At 43.8% G+C, this 21,210-nt stretch overlaps 1 protein-coding gene across 8 annotated transcripts in view; it reads left to right on the top strand.

Moving 5' to 3' along the window:
- Positions 1–7,596: 7,596 nt before the first annotated feature.
- Positions 7,597–21,210, top strand: part of MYOF (myoferlin) — a 173,319-nt gene continuing 159,705 nt past the window's right edge. For 6 of the 8 annotated variants that reach the window (XM_077946806.1, XM_015147703.3, XM_077946805.1 and 3 more), the window contains exon 1: positions 7,599–7,937. In XM_077946806.1, coding sequence (XP_077802932.1) covers positions 7,850–7,937 — 88 coding nt within the window. In that variant the 5' untranslated portion in view covers positions 7,599–7,849. Of the gene's footprint in view, positions 7,938–21,210 lie in introns of all 8 variants that reach the window. The other 2 variants (XM_077946808.1, XM_077946807.1) reach the window with 2 other exon arrangements.

The following is a 21,210-nucleotide window of genomic DNA, read 5'->3' as shown; positions in this document are numbered from 1 at the left end:
TGAGCTTTCCCAGTTCTCCTGCTGCAGGAGAGAAGGCCCTGGCTTTCATTCATAGCTAATTATTGCTGATTAATCACTCTTAGCCTTTTGTTACTTTTCCAGAGTGTCAACTGAGTTTGGCAATGGTCCCCTGAATCCAAATCCTTACTTACTGTTTTCCCTACATATTTCAACTGCTTGACCTTTCACACAGCTAATGCGTTCCCTTCCATTGGTGACACATTTTACAATTGTACTGTGCCAGGGATAATCATTGATGAGATTATCAGGGGTCTCCATTGCCATCTGGGTGGTGGAGGATCAAGCTCAAAATCCCTTTAGGATCTGCTTTCTTGAACCACTCCTGGCACCCAACTGTGACAGGTTGCATTCCCCAGGGAAAATTTCTGAAATGATATCAGTATACAGGTATTTCTTAAGAAGTATTCATGAGATCATCACCACAGAAGTGGGGAGAAGGGAGCTGGGTCCAACACTGGCTCCTGCTGACCCCATGGGGAACCCAGAGGCTGGAATGGCCCTGTAGATTGTCACCACTTGGGGCAAGGGGACCAGGCCTTTATATCCCTGCGCTGATCAGTCATTGGGAGGTAGGCTGCTTCTGGAAGGAAACACGATCTTGGGTAGGGCAATTTTCTTCAGTGCAGGCAATCCCTGAAGAGGGCTAACAGCCGAGGGAGGTTTTCTGGTAGCTCTCCCAGCAGCTGGGGGTATTTTATCCTTCATTCCGGAGGGATATCTGGGTGGTGTACTGTAGCAACTGCCACATTCCCGCATTCCATTAAAGCCAGTCCCATGGCCATGTCTGCCACAAATGGGGTAGAAGACAACATGCTTTGCATAGAAAAGCACTGCAAGTCACACAGCACAGTGCAGGTATGTGATATTCTCCTAGAGATGGTGGGAGCGAGCTATATGGGAAACCAGAAGACAATGGAACAATGCTTTCAAATATTGGGAGGAAATGCTTTTGAACTTGGAATCCTGTGCCAGCCAAATTGCCAATGAAATATGAGAGTAGAATAAAGCTGTTCAAGCAAGGAAGGTCTATGCTTCAGCAATACAAGAAAGTAAACCAAGAAAGAGGAAGACACGGAATCCAAAATAAGAGAGATGCAAAGAGAGGTGAAGGGCAGCTCAGGGATAGCAGCTATGCGTAGCTCCGGAGCAAAACCCTCCAGATCAGAGCCATTCAGAAGACTCCAGGTGGGGGTTCAAGATGAAATTCACACAATTTCAGTATGTTTGAACATGTTGGAAATTTACACAATTTGGGAAGAGTTTACAGTACAAAAAACAAAAAGGGGCGAGGTGCAGTGGTTTATGCCTGTAATCCCAGAACTTTGGGAGGCCGAGGTATGCAGATTGCTTGAGCCCAGGAGTTCGAGACCAGCCTGGGCAACAGGACAAAACCCCAACTCTACAAAAATACAAAAAGTAGCCAGGTGTGGTGGTGTGTGCCCGTAGTCCCAGCTATTTGGGAGGCTGAAGTGGGAGGATCACCTAAGCCAGGGAAGATTGAGGCTGCATTGAGCTGAGATCGCACCACTACACTCCAGCCTGGGTGACAGAGACCCTGTCTCAGAAAACAAACAAACAAACTAAAACTAAAAACCACCACCAACAAGGTATTAACTCCAAAAGAAAGAACGATCAAAATATATGAAACACATTGCAGTATATACTTCATGGCTTGTGAATAGTGTTTATACAATCACAATAATGTATCTATGCAAATTTACGGTACAGCTGTCCTGGGGGGGATGGGATACAGAAAGTGTGCACATACGTGGTTGGATTTGAGGAGGGGTAAAAGACAGGTAAGTCCTCATTTTCCTTGTTAGGAAACAGATGATGCCTGATGCTGGAAAGTGAAAAATAGAAGAAAGCATATTACTTGGAGATATGGAGATAAATACCAAAAGAATCAGATGAAAGAGTTGAAAATTGGGGCCTCTGGAAATGGAAATGTTGGCAGGAAATGCTAGAGGTAAGGAGAGGTGAACTGTTAATTTTATAACACGCCTGGTAGGGTTTACTTATTTATTTTGAGGTAGGGTCCCACTCTGTCTCCCAGACTGGAGTGCAGTGGCACAATTATAGCTCACTGTAGCCTCGACCTCCCAGGCCTAGGTGATCCTCCCACCTCAGCCTCCCAAGTAGCTGGGACTATAGGCACACGCCACCACGCCCAGCTAATTTTTGATTTTTTGCCATGTTGCCCAGATTGGTTTCAAACTCCTGGACTCAAGCAACCCTCCCACCCCAGCCTCCCAAAATTCTGAGATTACAGTCGTGAGCCACTGCACCAGCCTCCAATAGGATTTCTTGATTCTTTAAAATAAATACAGGTATGACTTTTGTGAAAGAGCAACATATCAGAAGAAATGATTCCAAGTTCACAAGCTTTTCCAAAGAATTAAAAAAGAGGCAACAGCACACCCCAACCCATTTTATGATGCTAGCAGGACCTCCACACCAAAGCTGACCAGAACAAAATGAGGAAGGCAAGTTGCAAGTCAGTCTTATTCATAAACATAGATGCAAAAGTCATAAATAGTATATAAACATATTTGCAATCTAAATTTAGCAATACGAAAGTATAAGATAGGACAATCAAGTTGAGTTTATCTCAGGAATGCAAAATTAGTTTAATATTAGAAAATAAATGTAATTGGCTGGGTGTGGTGCCTCCTGCCTATAATCCCAGCACTTTGGGAGGCCGAGATGGGTGAATCACTTGAGGTCAGGAATTTGAGACTAGCCTGGCCAATATGGTGAAATCCTGTCTCTACTAAAAATACAAAATTTCCTGGATGTGGTGGTGTGCACCTGTAATCCCAGCTGCTTGGGAGGCTGAGGTAGGAGAATTGCTTGAACTGAGGAAGGGGAAGTTGCAGGGAGCTGAGATCACACCACTGCATTCCAGCCTGGGCAACAGAGCGAGATTCTGTCTCAAAATAAAATAAAATAAATGTAATTCACCACATTAAACATATAATTCATATGGTCATTTCAATAAAGTGAAACCATCTGATAAAATACAACTTTATGTCTTATAAAAAGCCTTAAAACTGGGCATTTAAAAGTAGCTGGGCACTTGCCTGTAGTCTCAGCTACTTGGGAGGTGGAGGCAAGAGGACTGCTTGAGGCCAGGGGTTCAAGGCTGTAGTGCACTATGATTGTGCCTGTGAAAAATCGCTGCATTCCAGCCAGAAGGACGTAACAAAACTCCATCTCAAAAAGAAAACAAAAACAAACAAAAAAACCTCAAAGTTTTAGCAACCTAGGAACGAAGAGAACTCCTTTCATCTTAAAAGGGCTAATTATGAAAAACCAACAGCAAACATCATACTTTATGGTAAGGATGTCTGTTATTACCACCCCCAGTCAATATTATAATGAAAGGTCTAATCAACATAGAAATAAAAGGGAAAATAAAGTAAGCACAAAGATTGAAAAGGAAGAAACACCCCAGGCGTTATTTGCAGATTCTATAATTGTAATGGTAGAAAATCCATGAGAATTTACTGCTGATTACACTCTCACCGACGGTGTATGAGACTTCCCGTTGTTCCACATTCTTGTCAAGCTTGGCAATGTTAGATTTTTACATATTTTCCCATCTGGTGAGTATATAATAATAACTCATTGGAGTTTTAATTTGCACTTTTCTAATTACCAATGAGGTTGAGTACCTTTTCATATTTACATTTCCTAATTTATGAAGTGTCTATTCAAATCTTTTACCTATTTTTCCATTGAGGTCTATGTGTTTGTCTTACTAATTTGCTAAAGCTGTTTATGTACTCTAAATGCTAGTCCTTTGTAGGTTATGATTTTAATATCATTGAATTTATCAATATTTCCTTTATGATTTGTACCTTTTTTCATATTAAGAAATCCTTTCCTATCCTGGGGTCATATAGATATTCTTCTATGGCTTTTTTTGTTGTTTGATTTTTTCTTTACTTATTTGTTTTAGAGAGGAGGTCTTGCCATGTTGTCTAGGCTGGATTTGTATTTCTGGCCTCAAGTGATCCTTTTGCCTCAGCTTCCCAAGTAGCTGGGACTACAGGTGTGAGCTGCCACCACCCGGCTAGATTTTTTTTCTTTTTTTTTTTTGAGACAGGGTCTCACTCTGTTGCCCAGGCTGGAGTGCAGTGGCACAATCATGACTCGCTGCCACCAGGACTTCCCAGGCTCAAGTGGTTGTCCCATCTCAGCCTTTCAAGTAGCTGGGACCACAGGTGCATGCCACCACACTCGATTAATTTTAACAATTTTTTGTAGAGACAGGGTCTCACTATGTTGCCCAGGCTGGTCTCAAACTCGCCTCGGCCTCCCCAAAGTGTTGAGATTACAGGCATGAACCACTGCGTCTGGGCTGAAACATGCTTTATCTTGCTTAGATTTACACTCCACCTGTAATTGATTATGTATTATGTAAGGTTGGCGGTCATTTGTCTTTTTCTCCCACATGAATAGGTAAAAGGCAAATTAAAACTCCAGTGAGATGCTATTATATGCTCACCAGAAGGGCAAATGTAAAAAAATCTAACATTGGTAAGTATGACAAGAATTTAGAACAACAGAAAGTCTCATACACTGTTGGCAAAAGTACCACTGTGGAATATAATTTGGAATTACCTTTTAAAGGTGAATGAAATGCACACACTCTCTGGCCCAGCAAGCAATTCCACCCACAGATTAGACTCTAAATAGACTCATGCACATTTGTACCAGAACAGTCTTGGACTGTTCAGAACAGCACTGTTTGTAATAGCCCCATTCCCTGAACTATCCAAATGTCTGGCAGTAGTAGAATGAATTCATCAAATCTGGAGGCCAGGCGTGGTGGCTTATGCCTGTAATCCCAGCACTTTGGGAGGCTGAGGCAGGCAGATCACAAGGTAAGGAGTTCAAGATCATCCTGGCCAACATGGTGAAATCCCGCCTCTACTGAAGACACAAAAATTAGCTGGGGTGGTGGTGTGCACCTGTAATCCCAGCTACTCAGGAGGCTGAGGCAGGAGAATTGCTTGGACCCGGGAGGCGGAGGTTGCAATGAGCCGAGATCGCGCCATTGCACTCCAGCCCGGGTGACAGAGCGAGACTCCGTCTCAAAATAAATAAATAAATAAATAAAATAAAATGTCAGAACTCATACAATGAAATGCCATATAGCAACAAGAGTGAAGGAAGTAGAGCTACATGAATGAATTTCACAATATAATATATATATATTTCACAATATAATACTGAGAAAAAAGAAGTCAAACACGAAAGAATCCATTCTGTATGATTCCATTTCTATAAAGTCATAATACAGCAAAGAATTCATAAAATATGAACACATGTATGTGTGTATCTATATATATGATTATATGTGTACATATGTAAAGTTCATAACATACAAAAGAACTTATGTCACCAAACAAAGGTCATGACCAAGAAAACCTAAACTGTTTTTTTTTGTTGTTATTGTTTTTTTTTTTTTTTTCTTCGGTAAAAACTACAAAGAAAAGCAATGAAATCATTACCATAAAAATCAGGAGAGTGGGCCAGGTGTGGTGGCTCATGCCTGTAATCCCAGCACTTTGGGAGGCCGAGGTGGATGGATCACCTGAGGTCAGGAGTTTGAGACCAGCCTGGCTAACACGGTGAAACCCTGTCTCTACTAAAAATACAAAATTAGCCAGGTGTGGTGCTGCACGCCTGTAATCCCAGCTACTTGGGAGGCTGAGGCAGGAGAATTGCTTGAATCCGGGAGGTGGAGGTTATAGTAAGCCGATCACCCCACTTCAATCCAGCCTGGGCAACAAGAGTGAAACTCAGTCTCAAAAACGAAAACAAAACAAACAAACAAAAAAACAAAATCAGGAGAGTGGTTACCTCTGGGAGAAGGAGGTGGATATGATATACAGGGTATTCCAGGGGCTTCTGGAGGGCTGGCAATGTTCGGTCTTGACCTGGATACTTGTTAAACTGTCACATTTATGTAGTATGCATTTTTCTGTAAATATATTTCACAGTAAAAATGACAAATGGAAAGAAGCCAGATAAAATAAAAGTAATAATCTCTATATTCCACTAAAACTGCCGACATGTCCACTAAATACAATAATAATGAACACGGCACTGGGTAGCTGGTTCTTGGCTTTAAGCCTTTGAGAAACTCATGGAGACAGAAGAATTCCCGTAGGTTTAGTCATGCTTTTTCAATGTACGTGAAATGTTTATTCACAGGTGGGTCTGCTTGACTGTGTGTTCTAAAGCAAAAAGAAACCCAATGCTTCTTTATCCCAAGTTTTAGCCTTTTCTTCTGAAATATAACGAGATCCTGATTTAAAGTCAACCTGCATTAACAGAAACGCTATGAGATCACAAATAAGCATGAATTTCTTACATGTGCAAATTACTGTGTACTTTGTGCTAGCCCCTATGCTATGACCTTTATCTTATAACAGCCTTTATCCCCAGTTCATAGATGAGGAAACTGAGGAAGAGAGAGGTTAATAAACTTGCTGGCCAGCATGGTGGCTCACGCCTGTAATCCCAGCACTTTGGGAGGCCGAGGCGGGCACATCACAAGGTCAAGGAATCGAGACCATCCTGGCCAACATGGTGAAACCCCGTCTCTACCAAAAAAAAAAAAAAAAAAATTAGCTGGGCTAGGTGGCCCGTGCCTTTAGTCCCAGCTACTCGGGAGACTGAGGCAGGAGAATCGCTTGAACCCGGGAGGCAGAGCTTGCAGTGAGTCAAGATCATGCCACTGCACTCCAGCCTGGCGACAGAGCGAGACTCCGTCTCAAAAAAAAAAAAAAAAAAAAGGAAGAAAAGAAAAAGAAAAAAAGAGACTTGCTAAGGTGACATAGCTCAGAGTGGTGAGGCAGAGTCTCACACTCAGATCTGGCTGACTAGCCCCAGGCCGCCTCTTGTGATCTCAGCCAGGCTGCACCGTCTTCATGCACCCTCTGGGACAGAAAGACACCATGGGCAGCTGTAGGTCCAGAAACAGTGGGGAATCCCTTCTCCATTTTCACTGAAGGCAATTGGCAGCATTTGATGAGCCAGGAAAACTTAGGCGCCCAGCTCTCACCTCTGAAGGTGTTTTGAAGAAATTCTATGTTAGGTCATATATATATGTCATATATATATATATATATATATATGGCAAAGGATCAACTCACAGTACATCAATTCTGAAAAACCATATTCCTTCCCATGCCCCGATCGCGTTGACTTGAAATAAACTCTGTCATTCCTTTGTCGTCCAGTAGGAGGCACCCTTTAGCTACTTTAAAAAAGCTGAACATAAGAATACTGAGTGGGTGTGTTCAATAGCGTGAGAAGGAACAGCGAAATGTCCAAAGAAAAAAATGACTAAAGTTTTAAAACTCCATGAAACTCAGAAGAAAATGAAAGCAGTGATGGACAAATCAATTAATTCAGTTTCACGAACCATTGCTAAAAGGCAGCAACATTTTAGTGGTTTCCTGAGCTACCCGTATTTCTTAGCTCCAAATTCATGTTGGTTTCATTTGTTGCACGGAATTATTTTTAGTTTAAGGTGTGTCCTTTTCACTTCCACATTTCCCGAATTCGTAAGTCTGTGCCTGCGGCACTGCGTAGACGCGGGGAGTTCGGTATCAGTTTACACATTGCCTTCAGTAAAATCCGCCAGAGGTCCACCCATTTTTGCCTTTTCCTCTTCCTTGCCCCGTCCCTGGGAGAAATCTTCCCTTCACTGGGAGAGAACTTCTCTCCCGGGGCGGTGCGACCCGGAGCTCCAGCGCCCGAGTCTCCACTTCGTTTGCTGAAACTTGCTTTCTGCCAGCTAAGAACCATGCTGCGAGTGATTGTGGAATCCGCCAGCAATATCCCTAAAACGAAATTTGGCAAGCCGGATCCTATTGTTTCTGTTATTTTTAAGGGTAAGAAAAAGTTTTCTTCTTTTTCTGAAGTCCTGTTTTGGAATGTTAGTTTCTTGGGTCACCTTCTTGAAAAGTCTGCGTTTAGACGGCTGATGAAGCCAGTCTCTCCAGCAGCGTTTGTTACCTGCGCAGGACAGGGGACAGGACCCATTTCTGGGGAAAGCATTTCATTTTCTCCAGGGCTTAAGACTCATGGAATGACCTGATGTTTTAGCTCTAAGAGTGTGATTTCTGTAAGCTCTTGGTGGAAAATGTATTTGCCAATCCCTAAATTTCAGGTATCAACAAAGGTCTGTGTTGGTTCAAAGTAAGTTTCAGTAGCCTTAGATGCATTTTAATTTTATCTGCCTGTGAGAAACGGTAAAGGAGGAAGAAGAGCAATTAAATTGTTGGAGGCACCATTACTCCTTGAATCAGCCTGAGGCTGCTTTGATTGTCAATGGGCTTTTGGGAGGTGGGGTGAAGTTCATAGTTTTACTGAGTTTTCCTGCCCTTTTGTGTCTTTGTAATTGTTTTTGTATCTAGGCAGTTGGGGTGTTTTCTTATACATTCTGTAGCTTTTAAATTGCTCATTGAGGAAGAACTCTGGACTGCTAGTTTGCAGTTTGGGGATCTAGTTCTATCTTGCTTGCTGAATGACCTTGGGCAAGTTACTTCATTTCTCTGGGATCTCAATTTTCTTTTCTGCAAAACAGGCAAGAAGGGTTTAGACAAAGATCATCTCTAAAAGCCACATGGCTGGCTGAGTACGGTGGCTCACCAACCCTGAGCCAACTTTGGGAGGCCAAGACAGGAGGATTGCTTGAGCCCAGGAGTTTGAGGCTACAGTGAGCTGTGATCATGCCACTGCACTCCAGCCTGGGTGTAAAAATAAATAAAAATAAAAGGCTTGTCCGGGCACTGTGGCTCACGCCTGTAATCCCAGCACTTTGGGAGGCCGAGGTGGGTGGATCATGAGGTCAAGAAATCGAGACCATCCTGGCCAACATGGTAAACCCCGTCTCTACTAAAATACAAAAATTAGCTGGGCATGGTGGCGTACACCTGTAGTTCCAGCTACTCGGGAAGCTGAGGCAGGAGGATCACTTGAACCCAGGAGGCAGAGGCTGCAGTGAACCGAGATCGTGCCACTGCACTCTAGCCTGGCGACAGAGCGAGACTTGTCTCAAAAAATCATAATAATAATAAAATAAAATAAAAAATAAAAGGCTCATAGTAATTTCAAAAGGCTATTTTCCTATGACACTTGATTGCCATTGCAGGGGAGGGGACAGGAATGCTGTCATGGCACAATTCGATGTAAGTGACTTAGTTTTGGCTAAAGTAGGGTTTCTAACTCTCAGTGTGGAGGCTTTATCTATTTTGTTTGTCATTAGTAAGATTGCCGGCTCACTTCTTGGCAAGAGGGATGGGAGAGAGAGGGAAAGGCAGAGAGAGTGGGAGCATAGATAGACATGTGTTTCCTGACCATGCCTTGCTACATTTCTCGTTTCTTCCAGGAGCCTGACTGCTACTCCCTGTCAGTTCCTGAGGCATCTATACCTTTCACCTTTCTTTTTCCCATTTTTCCCCTTTATTTCTCTTCTTAAACCTCTCCCTCTGAGGATGAGCAAGAAAATGAAAAAAATGAAACTCAAAGCTGGCTGGCTGGGTGTGGTGACTCACCACTGTAATCCCAGAACTTTGGGAGGCTGAGGTGGGTGGATAATATGAGGGCAGGAGTTTGAGACCAGCCTGGCCAACATGGCAAAAACCCATCTCTATTAAAAATACAAAAATTAGCAGGGCATGGTGGCCTATAATCCTGCTACTTGGGATGCTGAGGCAGGAGGATTGCTTGAACCCAGGAGGAGGAGGTTGCAGTGAGCCGAGATCGTGCCACTGCACTCCAGCCTGGGCAACAGAGCAAGACTCCGTCTCAAAAAAAAAAAAAAAGAGCTGGCAAATTGTTGGTTGGTTGAAAAAAAAATCTGAAGAGCAAAAATTGGATTTAAAAAAAAACAAAAAAAAAATTTTAGAAAAAGACTGGGTCTTGCTATGTTGCCCAGGCTGGTTATAATTCCCTTGCCCAAACTTTCTTCCCACCTCAGCTTCCCAAAGTGTTGGGATTACAGGCATAAACTACCACGCCCAGCTTAAAATTGGGCTCTTAAAGGACAAAGAGGTTTGAAAATCTGGCTACTTAATATCATGGACTCATGTGATGTCAGAGTTTATTTACATGTGTTAGGTTTTATTAAGTTTTTGTTTTCTTGAAGCAGTTACATAATAGTGACATAATATGAAGATTTTACATTCTTCATCATTGACATATAAAGACATTAAAATATATTGGGATCAGTCCAATCATGTAATTATTTAAGTCTTATAGATTATAGAAGAATTGGAGTTAACACTATATTGAAATCTGACTTGTTATTTGTCTGGAGTTTGTATGCACTGATGGAACATTTTAAATGATGAAAAATATATCTAAGTCAATGAATGCAAACAATCAATTGAAAGTGGAAACCTTTAGTGAAGTTGGCAAATATAGTCTATCTAACCAATTACACATTTAACTTTAGTCTCTTTTCTGGCCTCCTTTGTTCATGCAAATCAAGTGGTAAAGTCATTCATTCATTTAACTAACAAGCAACCTGACAGAGGAAAGGATACTCAACCCAAAGAGTAGGAACATCTGCATTCTAGCTGACATTAACTCAGTATCTGATTTAACTACCTGGGTCTCCAATTTCTCAGCTGTGGCATGATGGGAACTGGTCTTTAGATGTCTTCCATCTTTTCGGTTCTATAATTTTCTAGTTCCAGGTGTTGAGTTATCTGCTCTCAGCAAGATGTGAAATGCATTGCCTTAGGTGCTAGAGGGGATATAGTAATGAACACAGCTTTCTTCCTGCTCTCAGTCTATGTCAGTGGTTTAAAATCCTGGTGATGGCAAACCCTTTACAGGTGTGTCCCCAATTTTGAGGACTGCGTAAAATTAAGTAAATTAAGTTCTGACTGAACTGAGGATACTTATAGCACAATACTGTCCATCAGAGGGAACAAAGGCAGACATACTTCATAGTGTGTTGTGGGGTAGGGTATGGTAAAATGGAAAAAGCCCTACCATGCCTGTAATCCCAGCTACTTGGGAGGCTGAGGCAGGAGAATCCCTTGAGCCTGGGAGGCAGAGGTTCCACTGAGCAGAGATTGCACCACTGCACTCCAGCCTGGGAGACAGAACGAGACTCCATCTCAAAAAAGAAAAAAAAAGAAAGAAAGAAAAAAGGAAAAAGCCATACCAGAAGATCAAGGCAGCATCAAAGAAAGTCCCTGTGTTAACTGAAATACGTAAACATTTTGCCACTTGGGTAAATAAGCAAAGTCAGGGCAGTAAGCAGCTCTTCTCAAACTATAAGACCAGGGGAAATAATTGTTAATGGTGTTGCTCGCATAGACACTGAGGCCCTATTAGGCTATAGCTACACTTATTAGGCTATAGCTACGCTGCACTTGGGATTGTGCTGTACTGACAACCAACTGGTTTATAGCTGACCTCAGTCTTTCATGTTAAAACCCTTTCTTTCTTTCTTTCTTTCTTTCTTTCTTTCTTTCTTTCTTTCTTTCTTTCTTTCTTTCTTTCTTTTTCTTTCTCTTCCTTTCTCTCCCTTTCTTTCTCTCTCTCTCTCTCTCTCTCCCTCCCTCTCTCTCCCTCTTTCTCTCTCTCTCCCTCTCTCTCTCTCTCTCTCCCTCTCTCTCCCTTTCTCTCTCTTTCTCTTTTTTTTCTGCCATCCAGGAGGGAGGAGTGTAGTGGTGTGATCACGGTCTCGAACTCCTGGCCTCAAGCGATCCTCCCACCTCAGCCTCCTGAGTAGCTGAACTATAAGCTCACACCACCATGCCCAGCTAATTTTTAATTTTTTTTTGTAGCAACAGGGCCTCTCTCTGTTTCTCAGGCTGGCCTCGAACTCTTGGGCTCAAGCAATCCTCCTGGCTTGGCCTCCCAAAGTACTGCACAGGTATGAGCGCCCAGTTGTGTTCAACTGTGAGCGACTTTTCTGAGGCTGTCAAATTACTCAGGGCCTGGTAGCAACTAGGAGGATCTGCGGGTTGCTGTAGTCCTGGTGCATGGTTGTTGTTGATGTTTAGCAGCGTAGGTATAGATTATGAAAGACACAATGCTTATGTAATTTTTCACATCCTTGGGGTGCACCAGATTCCATGAGCCAGATCTGAATCGTGAGGCTGCAGTGAGTGCCTGTGAGCCAGGGGTGGCCATTCTGCCCTAAGTTCCATGCAGCCAGCCAGGCTGTGAAGCTGAATCTAGCTGAGATTAGTCTACAAGACCTCTGAGACCAATTTCACCTCTGAGACTTGACGATTCCTCCAAACAGAACAGGTTGTTAAAAAACTTTTTAATTTTAAATAATATAATATTTTTAACTTCTAAAATTAAAAATGCATGTAGACATAAAATAAACTAACAATCCAGAGGGATTAATGCCACTAAAAAGTGCAAATTCTCCCTGCACCTCTTCTACTCTTTCTCTCTCCCACTGTTAGTCCTTCAGGGCCACCACGCTGAACAATTTGATTTGAATCCTTCTCGACCTTTTGCTATAGACATGTAAGTTGTCCCAACTACTACCTGTTAGCAACAGGACTGCAGTGGGTGTCCCTGTGGAGCATGTCTTTGTGAATATGCACATTTCATTTTTATTTTATTTTATTTTATTTTTTAGACAGAGTCTCGCTTTGTCACCCAGGCTGGAGTGCAGTGGTGTGGTCTCGGCTCACTGCAACCTCCGCCTCCTGGGTTCAAGCAATTCTCTTGCCACAGCCTCCTGAGTAGCTGGGATTATAGGTGCCCACCACCGCGTCCGGCTAATTTTTGTATTTTCAATAGAGACAGGGTTTCACCATGTTGGTCAGGCTGGTCTTGAACTCCTGGTCTCATGATCCGCCGTCCTCGGCCTCCCAAAGTACTGGGATTATAGGTGTGAGCCACTGTGCCCGGCCATGAATATACACATTTCAAAAGCACAGCTTCTACCTTTGTGTGTGTGTGTTATTTTTCTTTTTTCTTTTTTTTTTTAGACAGAGTTTTGCTCTTGTTGCCCAGGCTGGAGTGCAATGGCATAATCTTGGCTCACTGCAACCTCCACCTCCCAGGTTTAAGTGATTCTCCTTCCTCAGTCTCCCGTGCAGCTGGGATTACAGGCGTGCGCCACTATGCCCGGCTTATTTTTGTGTTTTTTAGTAGAGACAGGGTTTCACCATGTTGGCCAGGCTGGTCTTGAACTCCTGACCTCAGGTGATCCACCCGCCTCCGCCTCCCAAAGTGTTGAGATTACAGGCATGAGCCACTGCATCTGGCCTTTTCTTTTCTTTTAAAGATGCTTTTGCTGGATCTTGACATTGGCTTCCATTTTCCCTTTGACCCATCCCTTGCTTCTGTGTCCAATCTCTTGAAAAGGTGATTGAGCAGAGGTTTCCTTGTATACTTTTATATTATTGTGTCTTTACAATGTGGCAACATTACATTCACATAAAACATCCATCTCCTTGGGTACATAGTTGTTGCTACTATAGCATTTTTCTCATCCTCTCCTTAACGATATCCCCCATTCCATCAGCCAGAATTTTCTCTCCCTTCTGGTCTTGTGTAAATTTTTCCTTGTGGAATGTCTACTGCTACTGTCCAGATGGCCGCCAGATAATTGTCATGTTATTACTTATTTTTTCCAGATTCCTGTTATTTTACTTGAACCGGTTTTTGGAATGTGAGCCTAGATATTTCTAGAATATCCCCTTTCTAATTAGCCTATCAAACTTTGTAGTCTTGGGCAAACCACTTAACCTCTCAGAGAGTCCTTTTTTCTTTTGAGAAATGGGGCTATAATGGCTTATCTGAAAGGGAGTTAATCTCTAGACATCCCAAAAGCTGTGATGTATCCAATAGACACACGTGTATTTTTAGTAAAAACCTGCTTTGCTGTTTGAAATTGTAAAGTTGATTTTTTTTTCAGTCGGGGACATTAACACCAAGAATATATCTTTTAAAGCATTTTTTTTTTTTTTTTGAGACGGAGTCTCGCTCTGTCGCCCAGGCTGGAGTGCAGTGGCTGGATCTCAGCTCACTGCAAGCTCCGCCTCCCGGGTTCAAGTGATTCTCCTGCCTCAGCCTCCCCGAGTAGCTGGTACGACAGGTGCCCACCACCTCGCCCGGCTAGTTTTTTGTATTTTTTTAGCAGAGACGGGGGTTTCACTGTGTTAGCCAGGATGGTCTCGATCTCGTGACCTCGTGATCCGCCCGTCTCGGCCTCCCAAAGTGCTGGGATTACAGGCTTGAGCCACCGCGCCCGGCCTTAAAGCATTTTTTAAATAAGCTCCAAAGCTATGAGAACTTTACTGCCTGGCAACAGTGCGAGACCCTATCTGAAAAAAAAAGAATGAGGAAGTGATGTGAGAAAGACTTCATGGATATTATTCCCTGTGGTCTGTCCAGGCACTTGGTGCATTGCCCAGACAGAGCCTTGGTTCACCCAGTGAGAACCACAGGACTCATCAAGAAGATCCCTATCAGCTCAAACTGATAATCACACTACCCGGGTATTCCCATAAAACCACTGTATTGTATTGACAAAACAATCAGGAAGGCAAAAGTGTTTAATCTACTGTGTCATTCCCAACCCTTCCTGGAGAACTAGGCTTAGAGACTCACTGCCTAAGGAAAGTGGCCCCACCCTATGGAAGCATGGGAACTCTCAGAGGTACACGGCAGGGTCTCAGTCATCTATAAAGCTACAATTGCCTCTAAAAAATTAATTAATGTGCCTTGTTTTTCTTTCCTCCTTCACAACACATCTCACCTGCGTGCCCTCAGCTTAGGGGTGCTGGTATTTGTCTGGTATGGGTTTTCCTTTCTAATCACGCGTGCGTTTCTCCTTTCCCCTAGGATTTGGCCCTGCCAAGAAGGCATGGGATTGTTATATCCTCTGCAACACCCAGCACATCACTGATGTTGAATACACATTTTAAATATTGAGCATGTAAGAAAAGAACTGGCAGGAGATTTGAGACACCTTGGTGTGATAAAGTCCTTGATGCTTAGTCCTGAAAGAGACCGTGGGAAGTCAGCCAATTGCCCTTCTTTCCAGCTGAATTACATTTAATATTCTCTCAGGTGTTTGTGAATGAGGCTTAGTAAAGAACCCTGTCAAATATTCATGAACTTTGAGTATAACCAGTACGTAGCACCTGTTCTCTGGGAGCAAATCGGCATCTTAGACATTTTGCATTCTTGTTCCTGGCAAGGAAAACATGAAGCTGCCAGTTTTTATGTTAAACCTTCATACATGAAACATACTATATAGAATGCCATGATATGGCAGTGGTCACGTGACTCACTGTCTAATTTCTATTGAACAGCTGTTCTATTGCACAGGGGTGTGCTCTGAGCAGGTCTGAGTACAGTTCTCACTCAGAAAAAGTTATGGGACATTTGATACCTTAAGCCTTATCAGTTAACTTCTTACTGGGCATGAGGGTGCAAAGGCCCTGAGCTCTGGGGCCAGGGATGCCTAAATGAGAATTCCAGTTGCAATCCCTAGTTGTTCATGAGCAGATAAAATCTTCAACTTCAAGCCTGGGCATGGTGGCTCATGCCTGTAATCCCAGCCCTTTGGGAAGCCGAGGTGGGTGGATCACCTGAGGTCAGGAGTTCGAGACCAGCCTGGCCAACATGGTGAATCCCTGTCTCTACTCAAAATACAAAAAAATTAGCCAGGCATGGTGACGGGCAGCTGTAGTCCCAGCTACTCAGGAGGCAGAGGCAGGAGAATTGCTTGAACTCAGGAGGTGAAGGTTGCAGTGAGCTGAGGTGGTGCCATTACACTCCAGCCTGGGCAACAAGAGTGAAACTTCATCTCAAAAAAACAAAACAAAACAAAACAAAACAAAACAAAAAACCCCCAAAAAACAACAGCAAAAAAGCACGTCAGTTTCAGTGTTCTTAATAATACCTCCTGCCTTGCAGGGCTGTTTGAGGATTAAATTAATGTACATGTGACATTGCACATGGCAATCTATAAATCTCCTTACCTATTTGATAATAGTTTCATGGAGCGCTACAGTGCACCAGAGAGTTATTTCTGGAACTAAGCCTAGAAAAATATGCATAAGATAGCTTGGACTTTTAGGCCTAGGTGACCGTCTAGTTAGCCCACAAGAATGAGATGCAAACCAGAATAGACATGAAAAGTTACAATCTGAGTAGATGAAAGAGTGAAAAACCTTGTGGAGAAAGTGTCATTTGGCTTGGTTTTAAATGATGAGTGGAAATTTGACAGAAATAATGGAAAAAAGACATTCCAGGCTTTGGAACAGCACAGAAGGACCAGGGAGCCCTGGGGAGGAGTAATGTGGTATGAATAGGGTTTGAACTTTACTCATCAACCAGTCGGGAGCCTCGTTAGGCAGCAATGTGAACAGCAGATTCCTACTAGTCAGGGAGACTAGTAAGAAGGCTTATTAGTTGAGTCAAATGCTTCTCAGGACAGGTGGAGCTCATCCCAGGGCTGGAATCAGAAGGAAGGCACTAATAAGGAAAGACACTGAGGAAGCAGCCTGATTGAATTAAATTAATAAGGAAGCCACACTGGACAGGCGAATTCGGCCATCCTTCCTCACATTCTACTGTGAAATGGAACATCAGACTGCCTTGCTTCCACCTGGAGTGTGCGCCCTGTGGGCGAGTGCAGGGCTGGTTGGGGTAGCTCTGCAAGAAGCCAGCATGAGGGCAGTAGCCACCTGAGGCAGCAGGCAGGAAGGCCACCAGGAGATCGAAGGAAAACAGAAATACAAAGTGATTTTTGAAGACAAAGTGTGGTGTCTTCCCAAAGATCAAATTGGGGAGCATTTCCTCAACCAAGCTGAGCTGCGGTTCATTTGCATAAGGTCCTTCTCTCCCTAGCCTGTTGTACTATCTGAAAAGATAGGGAGTCACGGTTCAGAATTGCTTCATTGCAAGGAGCAGATACTCACTTCACTGTACTCAAGGAAACCTTGGTTTTTCTAAAGCCAGAGAGAAATCTAGAGTCCAGATCACAGACCTCACAGGAACCAGAATCGTGTCACCTCACTTCTCCCCACCTCCCAGGGACTGTGCACCCTCCTGCCTCTGTTTCTCCCTGCACATGGCAGCCATTACTTTTCTGCATATTGGCTATAATTGTTGACTTTCTGCAAATTGGCTATCCTTAGTGAGGCCTCTTGCATGGGCTTTGGGTTGCCACAAGGTGACTGGGTCCTGACTCTACATCCAACTACAGTGGCAGCATCTCATGCATGAGATAGCTCAGAGAAAAACACCCATTGGCTTGGTTTTGGTCAGATATTCAGCCCTGCTCCAATCAACTGTGGTCAAGGGGCATGGAAACCCAAGACAAAGTGGGTAGACCAGATGTGTCTACTCACAGGGCAGCCTTCTGAGGCCCTAGAATACGAACTCTCCACCCCATCTCTTTCCAGGGACTAGATCTGTTCTTTTCCATCTTTAATCTGTTGGTTGACATAACCTCTCACTTAAAGAACCCCCTTCTTTCTGTAATTAACACAATACCTGGAAAGGGATGTCCTTTGGATTAGAAAAATTAATTTTCACTCCTGATTTTATCGCTAGGAACTGGGTGTCTTTGGGCAACTTTATTTCTGAGCCTTCATTTCTTCATCTACAGAGTGTGGAGAATAATCTGTACCTCTCAGGGAGCTTGTCGGGAGCAATTGTGATAAAATATCTAAAGAACTTGTCATAGTGCTGACACGGAATGTTGTATGACAAGTGCTCGTGTCTCCCGGCTTTTATGCCCCACTTCTTCCCCCATTGCTGCAGGGACATACAGAGTCCTGGGGGACATTTCCAAGGGGTGGCCCAGGCTTAGCTGTTCAGAATAAACAGGATGCTGGTCAGCTGTGGCTGCACAAACAACTTAAAGGCATTGCCCAAGTAGGTTATTTGTTTTTAATTGTGGTAAAACACATATAACGTAAGATTTACCATCTTAACTATTTTAAATGTACAGGTTTTTTTGTTTGTTTGTTTTAGTTTTAGTTTTTTTGTTTTTTTGTTTTTTGAGACGGAGTGTTGCTCTGTCACCCAAGCTGGAGTGCAATGGCACCATCTCTGCTCACTGCAATCTCTGCCTCCTGGGTTCAAGCGATTCTCCTGCCTCAGCCTCCCAAGTAGCTGGGATTACAGGCATGCACCACCATGCCCAGCTAATTTTTGTATTTTTAGTAAGGAGGGGTTTTGCCATGTTGGCCAGGCTGGTCTTGAACTCCTGGCCTCAAGTGATCTGCCCACCTCAGCCTCCCAAAATGCTGGGATTTTATTTCTAATTTCCTGAGGAAATGGCCTACTGTTCTCCATAGAGCCTGCACCATTTTACATTCCCACCAGCACTGCACAAGTGCTCCAATTCTCCACAGCCTTGACAACACTTCTTCTTTTTTTCTTCTTTATTTCATAGTAGCATCTTAATGGGTGTGAGCATAGTAGGTTCTTAGCAACTCTCTGGCTTGGATTTTCAGCTCACACTTGCTGCATTAGCTCAGAGTGAGAATTGCTGCCGTGCAGGCCTCATCCTCAGTGATCAGCAGGATCACTGTGATGATCAGCAGCTCTCCTGTGATGGACAGCCCGCTGGCAAGGGCCCAGCAGCAGCCTGAAAGAGCCTGGTGGCCTCTTGGCCAGTGGAGCCCAGCCCTGAGGTCCGTGTGGCCAGAGTTGTGCTGGGAACCATAGCAGAGCAAAAGACATGTGAGAAATAGCGATCTCGACTCACTGCAACCTCCACCTCCCAGGTTCAAGCGATTCTCCTGCCTTAGCCTCCTGAGTAGCTAGGATTACAGGAGCATGCCACCATACCCAGCTAATTTTTGTATTTTTAGTAGAGAAGGGATTTTGCCATGTTGGCCAGGCTGGTCTTGATCTCCTGACCTCAGGTTATCTGCCCACCTCGGCCTCCCAAAGTGCTGAGATGACAGGCATGAGGCACCGCACCCGGCCCTCATTTCATTTTTAGGAAGTAGGTATTACTGCCATCTTCATTTTCCCTATGAGGGAGCTGAGGCAGAGACAGATCAGGATTTAACTGGATTCCAGATGGTCCATGCGTCTTCACTGAGCTCAGCATGGATGAAGAGGTTTCTTCACAACCTGTGACTACACAACCAACTCAGATAAACAGTTCTTCTCCCTCTGAACGGATTGAGTTGTTTAGTGGTTGGGGTCATTAGGATCCAGTCTGAAAAAGGAAGAAAGTGTACCAAGAACAAAAGAACATAAAAAAAAGAAAAAGAAAAACAAAACCCATCCCTCCTCGGGTGAGTTTGCAACAGAGCAATGAAAGCCTTTATGATATGCTGTGACTCAGAAGCTCAGAGGTGACATAGCTTAGCAGTGAATCAGTTCCGCTGATAGTCAAGTTTGAGCCATTTTATTAGTGGAGACTGGAACCGTAACTTCTTGTAAAGTATTAAAAATCCAATATTTGACTGGCAGGGTGAGGTCCACTTCATTTCACCTCCGTTTGTTGGTTTATGACCTTCATCATCTTTTTCATCTCAATAGTGCAGCTTATAAATTGAAAAAAAAAAAAAATCCTTGCCCTTCTCTCTCTTTCTTTCAATAAACAAAACGTTATGTTTTTGTTTACCCCTCCTAACAGTCTGAATTCATTGCCGGGACACTCCCTGTCTCTGTCCCTCCTATGTTTGGCAGCTCCTTCCTCATTCCAAGCATGAATCCATTCAACAAGTATTGATCCAAGTGTTGATGGAGAGGGTACTCTGCCGGGCAGCGTGCTTAGCTCTGTGTATAGGGTGGAGAACAAAGCAAGTTTAGCCCTGTCCACATGCATCTTATAGTCTAAGCTGTAAATAGGGCCAGTGTTCAGTGAATTAAGAGTGCAGGCTGGGTGTGGTTACTCACACCTGTAATCGCAGCACTTTGGGAGGCTGAGGCAGGCGGATCACTTGAGGTCAGGAGTTCGAGACCAGCCTGGCCAACATGTTGAAACTCTGTCTCTGCTAAAAATACAAAAATTAGCCAGGCGTGGTGATGGGCACCTGTAGTCCCAGCTACTTGGGAGGCTGAGGCAGGAGAATTGCTTGGACCTGGGAGACAGATGTTGCAGTGAGCCGAGATTGTGCCACTGCACTCTAGCCTGGGGGATAGAGCAACTCTGTCTCAAAAAAGAAAAAAAAAAAAAAAGAGTGCAGTGTGTTTAAACTTCTGGAAAGGAGACATTATCATTATTGGCAATTATATTGATGGTGATGGTTTACTGGCTTTTAAGCACTGTGCTCATGCTTCACATGTACTTAGTTATTCAATTTTAACATACTCCTTTATCTTTTTTTTTTTTTTTAAAGACAGAGTCTTTCTCTGTCACCCAGGCTGCACTATAGTCGCATGATCTCAGCTCACTGCAACCTCCACCTCCCAGGGTCAAGCAATTCTCCTACTTCTGCCTCCTGAGTAGCTGGGATTTCAGGTGCGCGCCACCATACTCAGCTAATTTTTGTATTTTTAGTAGAGTTGGGGTTTCACCATGTTGGCCAGACTGGTCTCGAACTCCTGACCTCAGGCAGTCTGCCCGCCTCGGCCTCCCAAAGTGCTGTGATTACAGGCGTGAGCCACCGTGCCTGGCCTACTCCTTTATTTTCTCACCAAAAAAGTAAAAATAAAAATAAGAAAGAAGTCCTTACTTGAGAGCTGAATAAACTGAGTCTCGGGTAGAGTGGGTGAAATGCTTCGCTCAAGGTCTCACAGCAGGGTCCAGGTGGAGCTGGAACACTAACGCCCACTGCCGAGGCTGTACCACCTATGCTTTCCCTTTCGCAGCCCTGAATGCTTGGTCTTGGTCGCATCCAAACTTGGCCCATCCTGTGGTCAAGCACATGAACTGAGCCCACGTGGCTGGCAATCTGGGCTCTACTGCTTACTCTTGGCAGTAACCTCCCTGGACAAAGCCAGCCCTGAGGGCATCTGGTCACACCACGCTGGGGCCTGGGGCATTGGTGCCTTTGAGCTGAACATCTTTGGTCTCAGAGGACTTGTCTAGGGCCCCAAATTCCCTCTTGTTTGTCCTAGGGTGTTGGACACATTATGATGGCTTCCATGTGTGAAAGTGCCTTGCAGGGCACTGACAGTGTAGAAAGCTTTTTCATGGGTGTAATCTTTTTTTTTTTTCTTCAGAGATGCAGTCTAGCTCTGTCACCCAGA

This window comes from Macaca mulatta, chromosome 9, assembly GCF_049350105.2.
Source record: "Macaca mulatta isolate MMU2019108-1 chromosome 9, T2T-MMU8v2.0, whole genome shotgun sequence".
Taxonomy (NCBI): Eukaryota; Metazoa; Chordata; class Mammalia; order Primates; family Cercopithecidae; genus Macaca; species Macaca mulatta.
This window is presented reverse-complemented; position numbering and strand designations above follow the sequence as displayed.